This window comes from Maniola jurtina, chromosome 24, assembly GCF_905333055.1.
Source record: "Maniola jurtina chromosome 24, ilManJurt1.1, whole genome shotgun sequence".
In the NCBI taxonomy this organism is placed as follows: Eukaryota; Metazoa; Arthropoda; class Insecta; order Lepidoptera; family Nymphalidae; genus Maniola; species Maniola jurtina.
In genome coordinates this window covers 459,443-479,319 of record NC_060052.1, presented here as the reverse complement: position 1 = coordinate 479,319, position 19,877 = coordinate 459,443, and the positions used below count along the sequence as shown (strand labels likewise).

At 37.3% G+C, this 19,877-nt stretch overlaps 1 protein-coding gene across 1 annotated transcript in view; it reads left to right on the top strand.

Annotated features, from left to right (window-relative positions):
• The first annotated feature begins 11,598 nt into the window (after positions 1–11,598).
• Positions 11,599–19,877, top strand: part of LOC123877768 — a 30,139-nt gene continuing 21,860 nt past the window's right edge. Inside the window, exons 1-2 of the mRNA XM_045924644.1 lie at positions 11,599–11,787; positions 17,233–17,545. Coding sequence (XP_045780600.1) covers positions 17,301–17,545 — 245 coding nt within the window. The 5' untranslated portion in view covers positions 11,599–11,787; positions 17,233–17,300. The remainder of the gene's footprint in view (positions 11,788–17,232; positions 17,546–19,877) is intronic.

Here is a 19,877-nt window from a genome sequence, read left to right as displayed (position 1 = left end):
ATATTAAGATTTTTTTTTTAATAAAGAATATTAGCCATGTTAAATGACTAATATTCCCCTTTCCTCTCCAACTAAGCGTCAGGCTTGTGCTAGGAGTAGGTACGACAATAGTGCAACGGGCGGGGTTTGAACCGTCGACCTTTCGGTTTTCAGTCCACTCCTTTACCGGTTGAGCTATTGAGGCTCTAACTAGAGCTAAAGAGAGACTTTTTTTTGATTAAGTGAAAAATATGAGTTTCTCCATTATTACTATCGTCATCATTCTTATTATGATGAAGGTTTCTTGATCCTTGATCGCAAAAATGCTAACATTACAATGCTATGCTTTTGTGATGTTACTATAATCTACCAAGTTACAAGTACGTAACTGATTTGATATGAATGACGTAAGGAATTCAAGTTTTTGATTAAGTAAAAATGAGTAAGAAACTTGTGTTTCTTAAACTTAAATACGTAGGTCACAAGGGAGACTACGCAATAACACAGCCTCATGATTGTATTTTAGTATCATGTAAGTTTTGTGATCTTTGCCGGAATTCTTCAAAAACATAAATGAACTATAAGTTAGGAAACTCTCTGGAGCTTCTTAAACTCTAAATGACGTAGGCCACAAAAGTTACACTCTCACATTAATTTAATGGTGTTTTAATTAATGGTGTTACCATACACCGTAACATTAATGAGAGAGAGTAAGTACACCATAGTGAAACACTGATTGCAAAATTTACGCCATTTATTTTTTGTGATCCTCAATATCTGTTATTTACCATGTTACTTATGGGGTTTATCGTCGAGTCTTGATTTTAAAAGAACTTGCGTTTCTTAAACCCTGATACGTAGGACACACACACACAAACATTCACCTTTATAATGTTTGTGATTATTGGTTTAACTTAGAAAATCTGGTTTTTGATTTATTGTGCTCATGTTTTAATCAAAATCCAGTACCAAACTCATTTAGATCCATACTATCCATACTAATATTATAAATGCTAAAGTGTCTCCCGTCTGTCTGTGACTTTTATCGATTTGATCTTGGGAGTTCTGGAAAATGATGTAATTACGGGGCTACATTATATTAAAGAACTCCCAAGGGAATTCTGAAAAACTTAATCCACGCGAATGAAATCGCGGGTAGCATAAAGGAACAGGATAGATACATCCCCGTGATGGGCATAGACTTAACCCAGAAAATCACACAGTCGTTCCTTGAATTAGTATGTACCTACAGTTTCCACGGGAAAACCTAAAGTCACGCGGACGAAGTCGCGGGCATTAGCTAAAGACAATAATTGAATTTCAGTTTTGACTTCTTCAGGGGGCAGGGCCTCACACTAAAGTTTGTAAACACTACGTTTTGTGAAGTTAATAAAGATTTATTTAATGAATAAAAATTACATATCATAATAGCAAGCATGACTTTTATTTTAATAACCCCTTCGTTTGAGTGCATCTATATTAATGAAAATATAATTATCCTCTTTATTCCCTTTCTCGTGGGAATTTTGAAAAATTCGGCCTTATTCCTGGTCTACATTATAGAAGTAAGGTACTTTTGTGCTAAATTTCAGCTTTCTAGGTCCAAAGATTTGGACTGGTCAATTATCGAGGAGTCAGAACTTTTTAGGGACGGACAGACAGACAACAAAGTAGGCCAACTTGTGGCCTCTATGTCAAATCAAGATTCTATCATGGTTCGTTAGGCAGATATTGTACCTAATTACTTCATAGTTCCTAGTCCCCATTAACATAATATACCTATTACCTATCCCCAACACAAATCTGAATATTAATATGTGCAAAGTAGGAGCAAAGTTATTAAAATAAAACCTAAGCCACTTCATAATACCACTAAATTATAGGCGTCGGACGTATCTAGGCAGACAGGACGTACTTTCTATATGAGATTCCTAGGTTTTGCACGAAACTTGTTCATATGTTATAGGTCCTATGGAAATCCGTGACAAACGCCCGCCTCGTATCGGAGGTCGGGGGCTCGATCCCGGGCACGCTTTCTTACCCGATTACGGCAAAGCCAAAAGGAAGGGTAATTATTGTACCAGTCTATGTATGTATGTTTGTATCAGATTCCTTTTTAAAAACTATTTGGACGCTACATTACGCCCCATGGGCTTTTCATACAACATTATTGCCCGGCTAATTCATAGGAATGTAATGACTTAGATTACCTTTAGAATAATAGGTCAGTAATAAGGCATTCTGGAGCGAGTGGTGTGAAAAATTTATTTTTGCTATAATATTGTATCGAGTAGGATGTTAGATGAAAGAGAAGAAAATTCTGAGCTCATGTACATAAATGTACAATAACATTTAAATACACCAAGCGACAGAAAAACAATTTTTAACCGACTTCCAAAAAAGGAGGAGGTTCTCAATTCGTCGGAATCTTTTTTTTTATTTTTTTATTTTTTATGTATGTTCCCCGATTACTCAAAGACCCCTGGACCGATTTGGAAAATTTTTTTTTTGTTTGAAAGGGTATACTGTGCAGGTGGTCCCACCACCTGCACAGGCGAGCTTCACTCTTGGATTTCTAATTTTGTTTTAATATGCTCGCTCGACTTCATACCTAGGTACATTTACATGTGTCGCTAAATAAAAGTTATTTTTTACTTTTTAGTGTTTGTGGTTTTTGAAGTCGGTTTTATTTTTCTTTTGAAATTTTTTTATATTCTAATATTTCATCGGGTTTTAGTTTTCAACTTTATGTTCATATCGGAACAAAATCGTGCGGTCATTTCATTACTTACACTTAATTATTGAAAAGTGATTATTTAAATTTTATTAGTTTATCGTATCGGTTCAGTGGACTACTTGACGACTAAGCTTTATAATTGATAAACAAAAATGGCAGTTATCTAATTAATTCTATCTTTTTTAAATTTTTTTTTAACTTTACACCTATCTGAAAACGAAAGCTTGGATCCACAGATAAAAATCTGCATTCAAACAAAATAAAACTAAATTAAAATAGGTTCATTAGTTTAAGAGTTACGATGCCACAGACAGATACACAGATACACACGTCAAACTTATAATATCCCTTAAACACACAAAAAACACACATACTTATATTTATTTCTAGAACGTGTCTACAAAATTTTATAGAAAGAAGCAAACTGCGTTTGTATGGAATGTGCTGTGTTAGCTTAGCTTAGCTCGTGGTGTGGCTTGATGCCTTTCATGTGTGAATCAACACAGAGACTCAAATTCAAATTCAATTCAAAATGTTTTATTCAATTAAACTTTTACAAGTGCTTTAGAATCGTCAAAAAAATCTACCACTGGTTCGGAATGCCGTTCCTACCGAGAAGAACCAGCAAGAAACTCGGCGGTTGCTCTTTAGGGTTCCGTACCCGAAGGGAGCCAACCCTATTACTAAGCCTCCGCTATCCGTCCGTCCAACTGTCTGTCAACGGGCTGTATCTCATGAACCGTAATATGTAGTTGGGGAATGTGTATTGCCGCTATAACAATAAATAATAATAAAAATTTCAAAATGGCCACCACGAAAATTAAAAAAAATAATAAGTAAAGTGTTATTAATTATTGTATGGTAGGTACGGAACTCTTCCTATGCGAGTCCGACTTGCACTTGGCCGTTTTTTTTTACTTGATCTGGAACTTGAACTTGAATGAATTTTGGTCCGAAGAAAGTAACAAATATGTAAATGAAAATCTATTTCAAAACACTATCAATTCTTGACACACTAAGTTAATGATATACGCGAAAGTAACTAAGTATTGGTCTAACACAAGAATATGCATAATCACGCTATTAATGCCGGTTAGTATAAAAGTTGACAATGGAAACTGGGGTGAAAGATGTCAAGATCGAGAGGTCAATTACAGGTCATTATCATCATTATCTATATACTTCCATAACAACCGATACTTTTTAATATTATAAACTAGCGAACCCCCCCCCCCCGGCTTCGCACGGGTAGATTATTACAATTTTCATACGGATCTCTAATTTTTTAAAGTAAAATATAGCCTATGTCACTCAGAAATAATATAGCTTTCTACTGATGAAAGGATTTTCAAAATCGGTTCAGTAGTTCTATAGATTACTTCTTACAAACTTTACCTCTTAATAATCACAAATTTTTGGTTTTCCGATTTTTCCCTTTACTAGAGTGCTATAACACCTACCTTTCATGATTCTAGGTATTGGGAAGTACCCGTTTCTTTGCAGACAGGCAGACAGACAACAAAGTGATCCTGTGAGGGGTCCTTTCTTCCGTTTGAGGTACGGAACCCTGAAAACCACAAAAGCCTACAGCAGCAGTGAAATACCGACACACAATTTCAAATGAGGAAGTTGACAATAGGAACTGGGGCGGCAGTCATGTTCTTCTTATGATGGATAGGTTAATAACAGATACTTCTCTCTGATTACAGACCATCACAGTAAGTGGTCAGCTATTATGTCGGCGAGAATGACTGTAGTTACGATGGATTGATTGTTTTGTCTGCCATTGACAGATCAGCGGCTCGAATGACAGCTACAATGTCAAGATCGCAATCACTTCTGATTGGTTGACGCTCGCTCACTATTGGCTACAATGCGTTGTTGCAACAAGAATACCATAAATTCAGCCAATCACAACGATTGCGCTAGTAATAATGATTGATGCATCATTGATGCAGGTTCGGAATCGACCTAATAAGATTAGGTGAGTTCATCCACTAAAAACCCAACTTCTATTAAAAAACGTTTCCCTAAACGGACCTTACATCGTAGGCAATGAATTTTATTTAAATCATCATCAATATCATTATCAACAACCTATAACCGGCTCACTACTGAGCACGGGTCCTCTCTTAGAACGACAAAGAAACTTGAAACGTACGACCATTGGCCTACAAAATATATTCCACACGACATAATAACGAAGATGGGTTTATTTATTATTGTTAACAAAGTTACAAAGAGTAAGAATACAGGATACACTTAAAAAGTTGAAAATTAAAACCCGACTGCGATCGAATAGTGAAGGTTACAGTAATAACTAGAAAAGAGCTGATAACTTTCAAACGGCTGAACCGATTTTCTTGGATTATAGCTAAGAACACTCTCGATCAAGCCACCTTTTAAACAAAAAAAAAACTACATTAATATCGGTTCATTAGTTTAGTAGCTACGATGCCACAGACAGATACACACGTCAAACTTATAACAGCCCGCTTTTTGGGTCGGTGGTTAAAAATGGCGAGTGAAAAGTCATTTTTGTACGGGCCGTATTATATAGGCATTTATGTAGGTACCGTAATTTACAAGCAATGAATAGTGATTTCAGATGAATGAGTTCGTCCAGGAAAAGACCTAGTATTGAATTTATTTTAACGAGACACTTCCGTACTTCCTTTTGGTTATAAGACATGAGTTTTGTGAATGCAAAAATAAATTATTCGGCTTTCACCCGCGACGTTCGTTTTGTCCACCGAACCTGTTGGTTATGTCTTATATCGGCTAAAGGTGTGCCCACATTTTGACCAGTGAAATTAATATGAATTCAAATTCAAATTTATTCAATTAGACTTTTACAAGTACTCTTGAATCGTCAAGAGCATCTACCACTGGTTCGGAATGCCTTTCCTACCGAGAAGAACCAGCAAGAAACTCGGCGGATGCTCTTTTCAAAGATTTAATATTATGATTATGAATTTATGAAATACTTACCTAGCGGCAAATCCGGGCCACCAAGCGATTTATGCCGCCAATCCAGTACGATGCCGTGTAGAAACCAAAGGAGTATGGGTTTAATGAAAACTGCCATACCCTTTCCGGGTTAGCCCGCTTCTTAGACTGCATCACAGAGTAGGTACTTTATAAATATAGGAAACTGTATCATCACTTACTACCAGGTGAGATTGCAGTCAAGGACTAACTTATATGTGAATTAAAAAAAGTACTTAATATTAATCCAACTTGGCTGAGTAGCGTTTAAGAAGATAGATGTCTTTAAGAAGCGTCCAAAAAAAACATGTTACCAGATTACATACGAATATCGAGACATGGTCGCTAATTGGGCCTCATAAGAAAGCTAAGAGTCACTCAGCGAGCGATGGAGAGAGCTATGCTCAGAGTTTCTCTGTAACGTTATCAAATCAGAGATATGGAGGTCCATAGAAGAACTAGAGTTGGTAACTAACTTAGGCCCAATAATGGATTGCGAAGTTGAAGTGGCAATAGGCTGGGCACTATAGTTTGAAGAAGCGGCAGACGTTTGGTCAAGGTGCTGGAATGAAGACCTTATATCGGAAAGCGTAGAGTTGCCACATTCCCCAATAAGTGGACAAACGACATCACACTAGTTGCAGGGAGCCGCTGGATAGCGGCTGCGCAAAACCACTGCGTGTGGCATTCTGAACTTCCTATAGGAGACATATCTCCAGCAGTGGATGCATATCGGTGGACCAATACTAGTTTACAGACTCTTTTAAAGCGTCAAGAGTAGGCATGACTCTATATTCTACAACTGACTTGGAAACCAGTTTTTTTCTTTTATATTATGTGCAAACGACAAAATATACTTATTTTCTTCAATTGTAGACACAGAATATATTTAAATAGTACCTTTCCTTCAAGTGTTAAATATATTTAAATAGTACCTACTAACATAATGTAGATACATTTTTGATGAAATAGAGCCTCAATAACTCTACCGGTAAAGGGGTGGACTGAAAACCGAAAGGTCGACGGTTCAAACCCCGCCCGTTGCACTATTGTCGTACCTACTCCTAGCACAAGCCTGACGCTTAGTTGGAGAGGAAAGGGGAATATTAGTCATTTAACATGGCTTTAAAAAAATAATAATGATAATAAACGTCGAATAAAATGTGGTTAGACTCTTACACACCTACCATTGGTTATCCACAAAAAATTGATTGGCGTGCGCTGCATTTTGAGATTTAATTAATGATTACATATTTCTTTATTATTAATAAGTATGTTTATGAAATTTGCTTAGTGTATATCTACCTATTATGGTTTATCTGATTGTGATCACTGTTCGATATAATGGTGGTGCTTATTATGTTACATCTAACAATAAGACGGACACTCGAATCCAAATAAGTTTTATTCAATTTCAACACGAGCTAATAAAGAGTTTTTTGCATAGTCGTTGTAAATTTATTTTATTTTTACTTAGAAATAGCATTAGAATATAAAAAGATTATTAATTAAAAATCTATACTAATTTAAATAAAATTGAAGTGGCTGTATGTTTGAACGGGCTAATCTTCGGAATGGCTGAACCTATTTTGACGAGACTTTCACAGACAAGTAGAGTAGCATAGGCTACTTTTTTAACCGACTTTAAAAATGGAGGAGTTGTGTTTCTACCTATGCACTGATATCTCCGAGATCTCTGAACCGATTTGCGTATTTTCTTTTAATCGATAGAGGAACTTTGCGACATTGTTCCATAAAATCAGCTCTTTTCTAGTTACTGTAACCTTCACTTGTGGGGGGTGTTATAAATTTTTAATTTATACTTGTTTCTCTTTGGGTACGGAAACCTAAAAATCATAGCAATGTCCGATTCCAAGATGCAAGCTTTTTTGGCATAGAGTTTTTTGTAAGGACCATTATTGATGATGGAGGAATCTAGTTAAAAAATATTGTATCTAAGCATATTGACTATCATGCTTATGTTATCTACTATGCTTTTGCAAATAAATAAATCAAAGGTTGATTGATTTGATTGATAGAGAGGAGATAATGATCGGATCACGCCTTCACGTCCTCAATACATTTCTACTTTTATTTCACTCCATATTGAGAAAAGTAATTGTTCGATTTTTTATGATTACATAAACGCACTGGTATCTTGTGCGAATGAAGCTTATATAAAAAAACGGTAAAGTGCGAGCGGGCCTCGCTCTTTTAGGGACCCGTATTATGAATATCGTATTTTAGATGTGTAAAATATTTCTTTTCCGAGTTTTCATCATCGCGGTTCGTGATAAACCGTGAAAGAAACCCCAAAAAATGTTCGTTTGTTTTGGTCACAGCTTACAAACTCCGAAATTCAACATTTTGTAAATTCAACGTTATGAGAATTCAACATTTTGAGCCTAAAGGCTATTTTATAAATCATTGTTTTCAATATTTGTTGTTTAAATACAGTATGGTACTTAACATAGGTACCGAAATTTCCTATTCCTATATTTTAGTTTTAGAGACTGACTCGCACTTGGTCAATTTTTGTAAGCATGTAAATATCACTTGTAATAACGGTAAACGGTGGGAACCAACTCTGATAAAAAGTAGTCAAAAGAACACCCGTTGCTCCGTTGCAGCGTGATTGAAGGATAAAACAACAACGCACTTTGGCATTTACAATCTTGGTCAGTGGCCAGAGATTCAAAGATTCAGGATTCTTTATTTGAAATATTTACTCTAGCCATATTTGGCCAATTTGAATTCCCATATATATATATATAGCCAATATTTTGGCCATGGCTAATTCTGTATTTTTTTCGTTCGTCGCATACATGGCTCAGTTTTGCCATGAGTATAATCACCATAATCAGTCAAAGATTATAATCTCTTTGTAAACGACGACCGTCATTATAAAAATGATCTATGATAATGCCTAGGAATTCTAAACTGTACAATTTGCATAATAACTGCATACATACCTCTTTTTAGGTCTTTTAAATATTTGTCTATGATTTATAGCCATGTAGATTCACAGACAGAAGTATGCACGTTGTCATAATATACATAGCTCGATATGACTAAGAGATTTATTGATAGAAAGTGTGTCCGTTACTCAGACACCCATGTTCTGGTAAAACTTAATTTAATGTACTTGCGCTTACGCAATATGTCATGGATTTAGGGCTGTCCAAAAAATTTTTTCAAAAAAGTAATATTCACAAAAACATTTTGAAAACTAATTTTGAAATACCTATTTATTATTTAACAATGTATCACTCGAAGGAGTACAAACTAATTTTTTTTCGTCTTACGCCTTTTCATGTATTTTATAAAATTATTTATTTTTAAAATTCAGACAAACATAGTGGATTAAACTGTGTAAACGTTAAAATTTGGATTTTAGATAGGGTTTTTCTAAATGTCTAAAAAAAAACTAAAATGTCTAAGCAAAGTCAAAGTGCGCTCTATAGATTTGAACCTAAGTAGCCTCTTCTACCAAACTTGCACCACATTTTCCACTTTTTAGTTGTGAGTGATGTGAAGATTTACAAATTTTAAAATTTTTTGACAGCCCTGTTTATGTCCTGCCATATAACCTAGAGGTAGTTGAAAATGAAAGTCCAAACGTTTGCCGATACGTTGTTTATTGGCTTTTAGTTTCGGCGATAGTTTTAATTTGAACGACTCGTGGCTTTGTTTTTATGAGTCGTGTAGGAGTTGATGACGCGCGGAAATATCTTAATTATTAACGCTTTGGTACGCGAGAGATCTTTAGGGTTCCGTACCTCAAAAGGAAAAATGGAACCCTTATATGATCACTTTGTTGTCTGTCTGTCTGTCTATGTTACCATATCTGTAACCCTATGTTACCATTTGTGATTGTGATGCTTTTCATTATATAGCCTCGATAGAGCAACGGGTTGGGTTTGAACCGGCGGCGACCAAAAGGAAAAACGGAACTCTTATATGATCACTTTGTTGTCTGTCTGTCTGTCTATGTTACCATTATCCTAACCTATATGTTGCCATTAGTGATTGTGATGCTTGTCATAATATTATTATTAAATATACAATATTATAATAAGATCCATGATAATTAGAGTCTTCTTCAATTAAATATATCATAACTCATAACTCAATGTTACATTATGCTCATGCGCGCAACCTCGCCGCGAGGTTAATTATCGCGATCAGCTGATTAAACTAATTATTATAACTCATTACTTACTCTACTCATATTTCCTACATCCGCTCTAAAACGTACGTGGAACTTGGAAGAATACCTATTTACTCATTTAGTTTAGATTTAAGAGTTATTAAACACGCGGAAGCTGTGATAGCCTAGTGGTTAGAACGTCCGTCTCCAAATCGGAGGTCGGGGGTTCGATCCCGGGCACGCACCTCTAACTTTTCAGATATGTGCGTTTTAAGCAATTAAATCATTTGCTTTAACGGTGAGCTAAACATCGAGAGGAAAGCTGCATTCCTGAGAGTTCTCTACGTAGTCAAAGGTGTGTGATATCTACCAATCCGCATTGGGCCAGCGTGGCAGACTATAGCCCTATACCTTTCTCACTCTGAGAAGATACCTGTGTTCAGTAGTGGGCCGGCAATTGTTCAAAGACACTCAGTCATAGGCCACACCGACTAAATGACAAGGTTGCATGGAAACGGTTTGCATTCATCAGGCCAAAAGGTAGTGTACCTAATAGTTATATTGCTCATGTATTGCTGTCATAATATTATTATAGTAACGTTTTGTTTGTTTTTAAAAAAAGAGCAACTCCTGAGTTTCTTGCATTAGAATCTTCTTTCCGAACCGGTGGTAGAGAAACTTTCAGCTTTTATAAAACAACGAAGGCCTGGCCCTCGCGGGCTCTTAGAGGAGGATTAATGTTATTTTACCGGTGAGTCATTAGGTACTAGCTTCTGCTGGGAATCGAACCGCAACTCGAAGCAGACAGTGCGTCGGACGCCGCGGAAGCTTTATTGCCACCTGTTGCGGGACGGTGTTATGCCATATGTATTAATATAGAGAAAAATCGACTTTTTATGTCATTATCATCATTGTAAGCCTGTGGACGTCCTCTGTTGGACATAGTTCTTCCCTAAAGAGCGCCACCACACCCGGTCCTCAGTCTTCCTCATCCAGCCACTTCCCGCCAGCCGCTTTATTTCGTCGGTCCATCGTGCTGGAGGGCGCTCCACACTACGCTTGCAAGGACTTTCCGGCTCCAACGGCCATCGCTTCTACGACAGGCATGGCCTGCCTGCTGCCACTTCAGCTTGCTAATAGTTTTTATGTTATCAAAGTAAGTTATTCGCATTATTTTTCGCTATGTACTTACCTACCACCGTTCAATCACTTGTTGCAGTTGCCATGAGTCACTCGCTTTCCTTGGTATCGACATGAGACCAAAGAAAGCGAGTGGCTGGCCTGTGCAATTTTCAGGGTCCGTACCTGAATGGTGCCCACGGGACCCTATTACAAAGCCGCGCCTGTTCGCCCGTCTATCTGTCTGTCTATCTGTCTGTCTGTCAGTGGGCTATTCTAACTATATTCGCGGTTTATGAATCGGAGTTGAAATTTTCACAGAGTATATTATATTTCTATTGCATTATTGTATAACATTGTTGTATATTGTGTTATTGTATAACAACAAACAGTAAAAACTTCGAATGGCCGCTAGTTAAAAAGTACACAAGCTTGTACGATGGTAGCGCGCTCCATCTCAGGCTGCATCACCACTTGCTAGCAAGTCTAAAGCAGCCAAACGCTACAAAAAACGCTATAAAAAAAAAACTGGATCGCTACAGCATAACATTGTCCGGAAGCTTTCACAGAAAGTCAAAGCTCCCACCCATGACCCATCATTCGGTTCATTCTGTAGAGACGCGACGCGGTGCATACACGACTCATGAGTCGATAACCTCTTGTGTTGAATTTCTACGAGTTTGTAGTTTGTGAATGAAAACTGTAGTGTATTTGACGATAATAAACTTTTGTGCTTGTAGAAATTGTGTTTGATTTTTGTGTGTGTGCTCCTGGACTCTGTTTACACGGATTTTTTTTTAAATTGGAAAATAAAGTAAGTAATTTTCTTTTTAACCCCCGACCAAAAAAGAGGCGTGTTATAAGTTTGACGTGTGTATCTGTCTGTGGAATCGTAGCTCCTAAACTAATGAACCGATTTTGATTTAGTTTTTTTTGTTTGAAAGGTGGCTTGATCGAGAGTGTTCTTAGCTATAATCCAAGAAAATCAGTTCAGCCGTTTGAAAGTTATCAGCTCTTTTCTAGTTACTGTAACCTTCACTTGTCGGGGGGTGTTATAAATTTTTAATTTACACTTGTTCTTCCTTTGTTTTTCTTTTATAAGGTTGAGGTTTAGTAGTGCTTGGCTGCCGGTTTCATTATCTATAAGACACTTTAGCTGCATCCCTCATTCAGGCGACTTCTTCTGTGGCGGGTGCAGCGGCCACCAGCGCCGAACGAGCCAAGAGAAGCAAATATGAAAACTTCGATAGAAGCGTCATATTTGTGCATTTTGGCGTGGAGACCTTGGGGCCGTGGGGCCAGGGTGCTAGAGTTCTTTTTGAGGAAAATTCGAAAAGGGTTATCGAGTGAATTGGAGACCCGAGAGCTGGCTTACCTTGGGCAAAGAATTGGTTTGGCCATCCAAAGGGGTAATTCTGCCAGAATATTGCGTACAATGCCTCGCTGCGGTGGTCTCAATGAGTTTTAGATTTAATTCAATATTTTTTTAGTATTAATTTAGTGTTAAGCTTGGATTAAGGATTGGTCTCTTTCGATCCGAACCAATCTTTAATTTAAGGTTTAAGTTTATTTTATAGAATTGTTGTTACTGTGTATTATTATACCTAATTATGTATGTAAATAAAAATTATTAAACTTTCACAAGTACTTTTGAATCATCAAATATATCTGGCTGGTTCGGAGTACCAGCAAGTAACTCGGAGGTTGCTCTTTTCGATGATATTGACTTATGATTACAAGATTATAGTATCTCATTCTAAGAGGACTTCAATATACGGTGCTTGCAGCTAGTAGGTAATAGGTGCGATTTAATATAGGTATTATAGCAGAAAGTCACTTTACATACCGGAGCACCTGTTTTACATTTCAACACTTGCAGTTTTCTCCATATGTTTATCATTTTGAAACGCCTTCGCAGTTTCATAGTTGTTAATATTTTAACTCAGCCATTTCTATTCCTATTTTCTAGTCTATGGCCAAGTAGACATCCATGAGCAGTAATTTATAGAGCTTGTTGTTTATATGCCTATTTAATTTTTACGGTTCCGTACCTCAAAAGGAAAAAGGAACCCTTATAGGATCTCTGTTGCCTGTCTATCAAGAAAGCTATAGGGTACTTCCCGTTGACCTAGAATCATGTTGGCAGATAGATAGGTCTTATAGCACAAGTAAATGTTATGGTTTGGTAGTATGTATTACACATTTATATTTTTGGTGGGATTTGGCTTTAGGTTGGCGAAATATGGTAACCTATTTACATAGGTAAATGTTTTTTAAACAAGTTTTTTTATACATGAATTTTTGAGACGATATGATTTAATTCGTCGGTCACTTTCACCGATTCTCATAATAAAAACATAAAAACTAACCTGTCCGGTAGTGGCAGGCATGGTATGGCGGCATGGGTATGTTTATGGCCTTATGGGGTATTCAATCAACCGGTCCGCCATGACTTTCTACATCCACCGAGGCCGGTGTTTATGTTTATGACTTTCTTTCCAATTTTACACATTTTTCCTCTGATTATCATCATCATCAACATCGCGTGCCTTCTTCGAAGCCAAGTTTGGCCATCATCGTAATCTGTTTGCTATTTCACATAACATTGTGTAAGAAAGAGATCCCCGGTATAAAGATGCGTTGGCTGGTTATCCCTCCACCACTTTTCTTCAGTTTAACTCATTATTTAAAACTTACGATTGTAGGTAGTATAAACCTTCTGAAGCATCTAATGCCATAACTGTATCTGCTATTAAGGAATTTATCGAAGAAAAGAATGAACGGCCACCGTTCGGCTCTATTGAAGACGAATTGAAGATTATACGTTCTACCTAAATGGTTTTTAACTTTTTAGTCGATCCTATGTCTACTTATCAGGTCGGGGTTCGTTCCCGGGCCTCTTTTGTTTCCTTTTTCGTTCGTACCTCTGACTTTTTGGGAGTTATCATCTGACAGTGGTGAATTGAAACATCGTGACTTCAGAAAACCTAATGCAAGTTTCCTCAATGTTCTATCAATGAGACTTTTAAACTTATATAAATTGTAATATTTAGTACACTAAATATTATATTTAGTGTAGCACGTGCAGGTATAGGCAGAAAACACTGCTCACCCTAGTAGTAATTCTCTCTTTCTTGAAGTGTCGCCTCCTACCGGAGGTTGGCAACCATTAGCACCTTGCACCTTGGATTCTGCTGCGCGGAATAAAGATCCGGGTACTCTTCCCGTACCATTGGCGTAAATTCTTGAGCCACGATGTTCTTCGTCAGCCTGGTGGCCTTCTGCCGGGGATTTTCCCCTGGATAATGAGCTGAAGGAGTAACAGCTCCATGCCTATTTTTTCATTAAGTACTTATACCCTGCCCAGTAAACAGGTTACTACCATTCCTACCTAAAATGTCTATCTTGGCTTCAAACACCGTGCAATCCACTGGGTCTAAACTCCACAGGCTAATACATAATTTTATAATAATGATTATGACTAAGCGAATGTAAATGAAAGGTTCCTTCAATTTCATCTCGTCTGACCTCTTGTTAATCTGTATAAACTGTACAGTTACAAAACGATTTGTTACTCGCAACACAAGTGTTTATTATTGCTGTTGATCTAACAGTTCCGTCAAATATCAGTTATGTGTTGATAATGAGGTGAATTTAAATAAAACTACCTACTGAAGAAACACGGTCAAGTGAGAGTTCGACGTGTACGCAGTGGTTCCGTGCCATTAGTTCCTAGTTATTTTTACCTGACTAAGTATCTAATGGAAATGTTTGTGTTGAAAGTAGGTACGTTTATTTGTTCTTTTGTAACTCCTAAACTTGTAGATAGATTTGACTATATCATTGTTGTGGACCTGTCAGTATCCACTGACAGGTCCACAACTACACGCCGCGGTTTTGTGCTGCTTGTATCCAGTAGCTCCCTGCAACTGGTTTGACGTCATCTAAGACGTCATTTATCCATCTAGTGGTGCGTGGTTGACATTCCAGTACCTTGGGACCCCAAACTCTATAGGTACCTTCTTTGAGCTATGGGTCCCGTCCATTCACTTCCCATGATTCCGTTAAAAAGATTGTAGTTTTCCCTTCACTTCTAATATTGGTATAGGCATATTCTAGACAAGTGCGCTCCATCTTAGGCTGCATCATCACTTGCTAGCAGGTCTGATTGCAGCTAAGCGCTAGTCTATAAATTAGAAAAAAACGTTTATAAGCAGGGGGAGAAAATATAGATGTATCTCTTTTCATACCTACCTAGTGCTTGTCGTAAGAAAGTGTTTCAATTTCATTTGTATTCAGTATTCTAGTTCAAAAAACCAAACAATAGGCACTCAAATATGGGAAACCGATAGGCTTTTTACATTTACACCGCAAACAAAAACTCAGAATAACTCTAGATGCGTATATTATGTACAATCTCTCATTTAACTTCAATGAGCAGAAAACCATTTTGTTGCAGGGCTGCCACAAAATATATTTACAAGTTCCCGTGTGCTACAATTTTGCCTGAAGGTACCTATTTATTATTTCAAGCAATGCGCAGGACTTCAATTGCTTTTATATATGGCATAATATTGTATATCAAATCTTTGAAAAGAGCAACCGCCGAGTTTCTTGCTGGTTCTTCTCGGTAGGAAAGGCATTCCGAACCAGTGGTAGATGCTTTTGACGATTCAAAAGAACTTGTAAAAGTCAATTGAATAAAAATATTTTGAATTTGATTTTAATTTGAATTTGAATTCAAGATGCCCGCGACTTCGTTCGCGTGGAGGTTCATTTCTTAAAGTACTCGGTAGGAAAGGCATTCCGAACCGGTGGTTGCATTTGACGATTCAAATGTTGTAAAAGTTTAAAAGATTTTTTTTTAATCCCGTGGGAGATCTGTGATTTTCCGAGTAAAGTAAGTGCTATAGATACCCTATATAATAAAATAATAAATGACGCCAGTTGACTTTTTCGGTGTGATTCTAGGTTTAAAAAAATCCCGTGGGAACTCTCTCTTTGATTTTGACCTGGGCTGGAAGTCATGCCTGTGCCAAATTTCATCAAAATCGATTACCCATACGTATGCAGGCCATGAAAGCTAGTAGACAGACAGATACACTTTCCAATTAATAATATTAGTATGGAGTATGGATATTAATATTAGTAGGTATAGATTATCTAATATTTGCAATAATGGTCTAGGACTAATAAAATGAACAGTAGTTCGATTCCGTAAAACCGGCATCAAATATCAACTATTATTACAATCATAACTGTTGTTATTGTCTAAATTTATGGTATCCTTGTTGCAACAACGCATTGTAGCCAATAGTGAACGAGCGTCAACCAATCAGAGGTGATTGCGAACGTGACATTGTAGCTGTCATTGTACCGCAATCGAGCTGCGAATCAATGGTGTCTTCATCATATTGAGACAGCCCTATAAATAAGATGACAAGAAAGATATCGCAATATTTCTCATAGCTAGTAGCATCACAATGTTCGCTCGTCGTTCCGTTGCGCTCCCATGCCACACATAATGTTAACGGAATCATGATTATACTTAGTCACCATTTTTTTGGAATAATTTAACTTGCAAGGCGGAAACGCATCTAGCAATTTTAATTCAGCGCCGCGCCGTTTAGTTTCTTACTGACTCGACGGCAAGAAAACATTTATTAATAACTAGAGGATTCCCGCGGCTTCACCCGCGTGGATTTAGGTTTTTAAAAATCCCGTGGGAACTTTGATTTTTCAGGACAAAAGTAGCCTATCCGTAATAGCCCGTCCCCGGGATGCAAGGTATTTCTGTACTAAACTTCGTAATAACCTTTGAACGGATGATCTTTTAAAAATCCCGAGGGGTCACCAGGATTTAAGAATACAATTCCTTACAGCATCAGGGTTGAGGAGTTGGGTCCTCGAGTTCAACGACAGTGTTAACTTGGTATAGATACCTTTAATATCAATTTATAACCGACAGTTTCTAAATCCCATCAGCTTTGGTGGTCAGGTCCCCTACGGTATCAGGATTGAGAAGTCGGTTTCTTAATTTTTTATGGAACAATGTCGCAAAACTTCTCTATGGATAAAAAAATAATTACGCAAATCGGTTCAGAAATCTCGGAGATATCAGTGTACATAGGTAGAAAAACACAACTCCTCCATTTTTGAAAGTCAGTTAAAAAGTAGCCTTTGTTACTTCTTCTTGGTTAATCCTCTAATTGTCTGTGAAAGTCCCGTCAAAATTAAACTATTTGTTTCTTTCTTGCAGATTTCAAGCTCCACATCACCTCCCCATCATCAGAATAATGGGCTAGAAATACAAAAGATTCAGCCAGAATGAACGAAAGCAGAGAGAGAATACGACGGGAGAGGGAAAGAGAGAAGAACACGTACACCTCTCCCCGTCTAGCATTACGTCGAGTGTTGCTATTGGCTGAGGGCAGGCAGTTCCGAGAAGCGGCGGCCATTTTGTCGAGGCTGGGACCCGGGGTACTGCACAGCGTTGCTTCGGAACTGCCGATAGATTTGCTGATAGAAGCGTTGCCACATTCTGCGCATCTCATTGAAACTCTTTTGAACAGGTAAAAGCTTAAAACACAGCAATTAACATCAAGTTATCACCATTATCACCTTGCGGTCTTCCAGGATGAAGGAAAACATCGTGAGGACACCTGCATGCCTGAGAGTTCTCCGTAATGTTCTTAAAGGTGTGTGAAATCCGCATTTGGCTATCGTGAAGAACCCTTCTCCTTCTGAGAGAAGATCCGTACTCAGTAATGAGCCAGCCACTTTCTGAGATATTTCACACTATCATCATGTAACCTAACGACACCTTATCCAAGGAGAGAAGTTAGTATAAGGCTAGTTACGTAATCCAAGACAAAGACGCGTTAACCATTATGAGTGGCCAATCAATCAACGAACTTATGTTTTCCGTAGAGCACCTATGTTTTCAAAAACATTCGAAAAACTATTCGAAAACCTACCTAGTTACTTAGATTCAGGTTGGTGAATAAAAATGGTTAACGCCCACTGAGTGTTTCTGAGTGAGTCTTTGTCATTCGTATGGGATTAAGTTACAGAGAGAGCCCTATGCTAATTTCTCTCCGTGGATAAATTATAATCTTTTGTTTAGTTCTAGTTTTAACGTATATTGTAGTATCAGAGCTTAGGCAGGAACGCTCTATGCTTCTATTGATCTATGGCAGCTGAATACCGAAGCCAATGTTTCCACTACATTGAACAAAGTCATTAACCTGTAATAATCGATTTTAACTCGATTTTCTCCGCAAAGATAAATACTCGTGCGATACTTTTTTTCCAATATATCCGTTATGCATTCACAGTGATAATGCCACAGTTTAGGAATCATACAGTCAGGTTGAAATAGAACGAAGTTACAGTGCACAGCAACAGAGATATTTGGAAGTCATAGTAAGTGAAATACAAATGAAGAATTTATAGATTACCAGCTAGTTAATAGGTTATATAAAATAAAGAGTTATTTGAAAAAAAAATTGACTCTGCCCGTACCCGGGATATAAGCTAACTCTGTACCTTTCATCAAAATCAGTTAAACTGTTGGGCCGTGAAAAGCTAGCAGACAGACAGACAGACACACTTTCGCATTTATAATATTAGTTATGGATTTTTGTTTCTAATCTGTGTCAGCTTATAGTTGCTCGCATTCAACGGTTTTGCCTCGTTTTCTCACTGTAATATTGCTACACTGTGTTCCACATCACTACATAACGCGATTCTGCTCATTATCGTATTAGAAATGCTTATTAGAGTCAACGCAGTGTAGGCTGAATCAATGTAGGAACATTCTTGCTAGAGCGCAGTGCGTGAGAACAACATCTTTCTAACATCTACATGGAACCATCGATCCACAATAATTATATGCTTATAAGGAGAAACTAACTGACAGACAGGTCAATTATTATCAACCTACAGCCAGAGAGAACTGTGCTATAGCTCAAACCTTCAAATCAAGAGTGAATAGGCATCTTCTAGGCAAGTGCGTCATAGGTTTTCTCGACAGACACGACAGACGGACAGATAACAGACAGTCAGATAGACAGACAACAAAGTGATCCTATAAGGGTTCTGTTTTTCCTTTTGATGTACGGAACCCTAAAACGCACGAAGGGATCTGTACCATCAGTATAAGAAATATCAAATAACGCTTTTTTTTGTGATGTTTCAATCATTCACCTTTTCGATATTTTAACTTACTTACCTTAAAAATTTGATAAACTTCAAAACAGATTCTGATTTTGTGAAATATTTACAAAATCAAATAGTTTGAAATTAATGGACCATATCAGGCTGTACTTAGTTCACCCAGGAAACCTGCTTTTCTAGCTATAATAAATCATAATAATATGTACATGTAAAAATCATTAATCAATCAATAATATCCCTTAAGACCATCAAAATAGAGTCCAAGTAAAACGCATCACCTGCGTCATAAACAAGTCTATTTTACTCACAACGTGATTTAAACTCTACGTTTGAAGTGATAAAGTTTAAATTAGGTTGTTAAATAGTTACATATTAGTGATAGGATATGATGAAAGTACTACACCCTGACCGGTTGTATCGACTTTCTCGATTCAAAGAAATTTATTTATGGTGATATGGATGTAGGTACTTACCTAAATGTAGAGAAATGTGGAATTACGAAGTCTGCCTAGATATTATCTTGTTTGACCTAGATTGTCAGAAATTCCTTGATGCATGTGCATCTCTAACTCTTTAGAGTTAGGTGCGTTATGCAATAAAATATAAAGGAAAATATCGTGAGGAAACCTGCATGCTTGAGAGTTCTCCATAATGTTTTCAAAGGCGTGTGAAGTCTGCCAATCCGTACTGGCCAGCGCAGCGTGGTAGACTATGGCCTAACGGCTA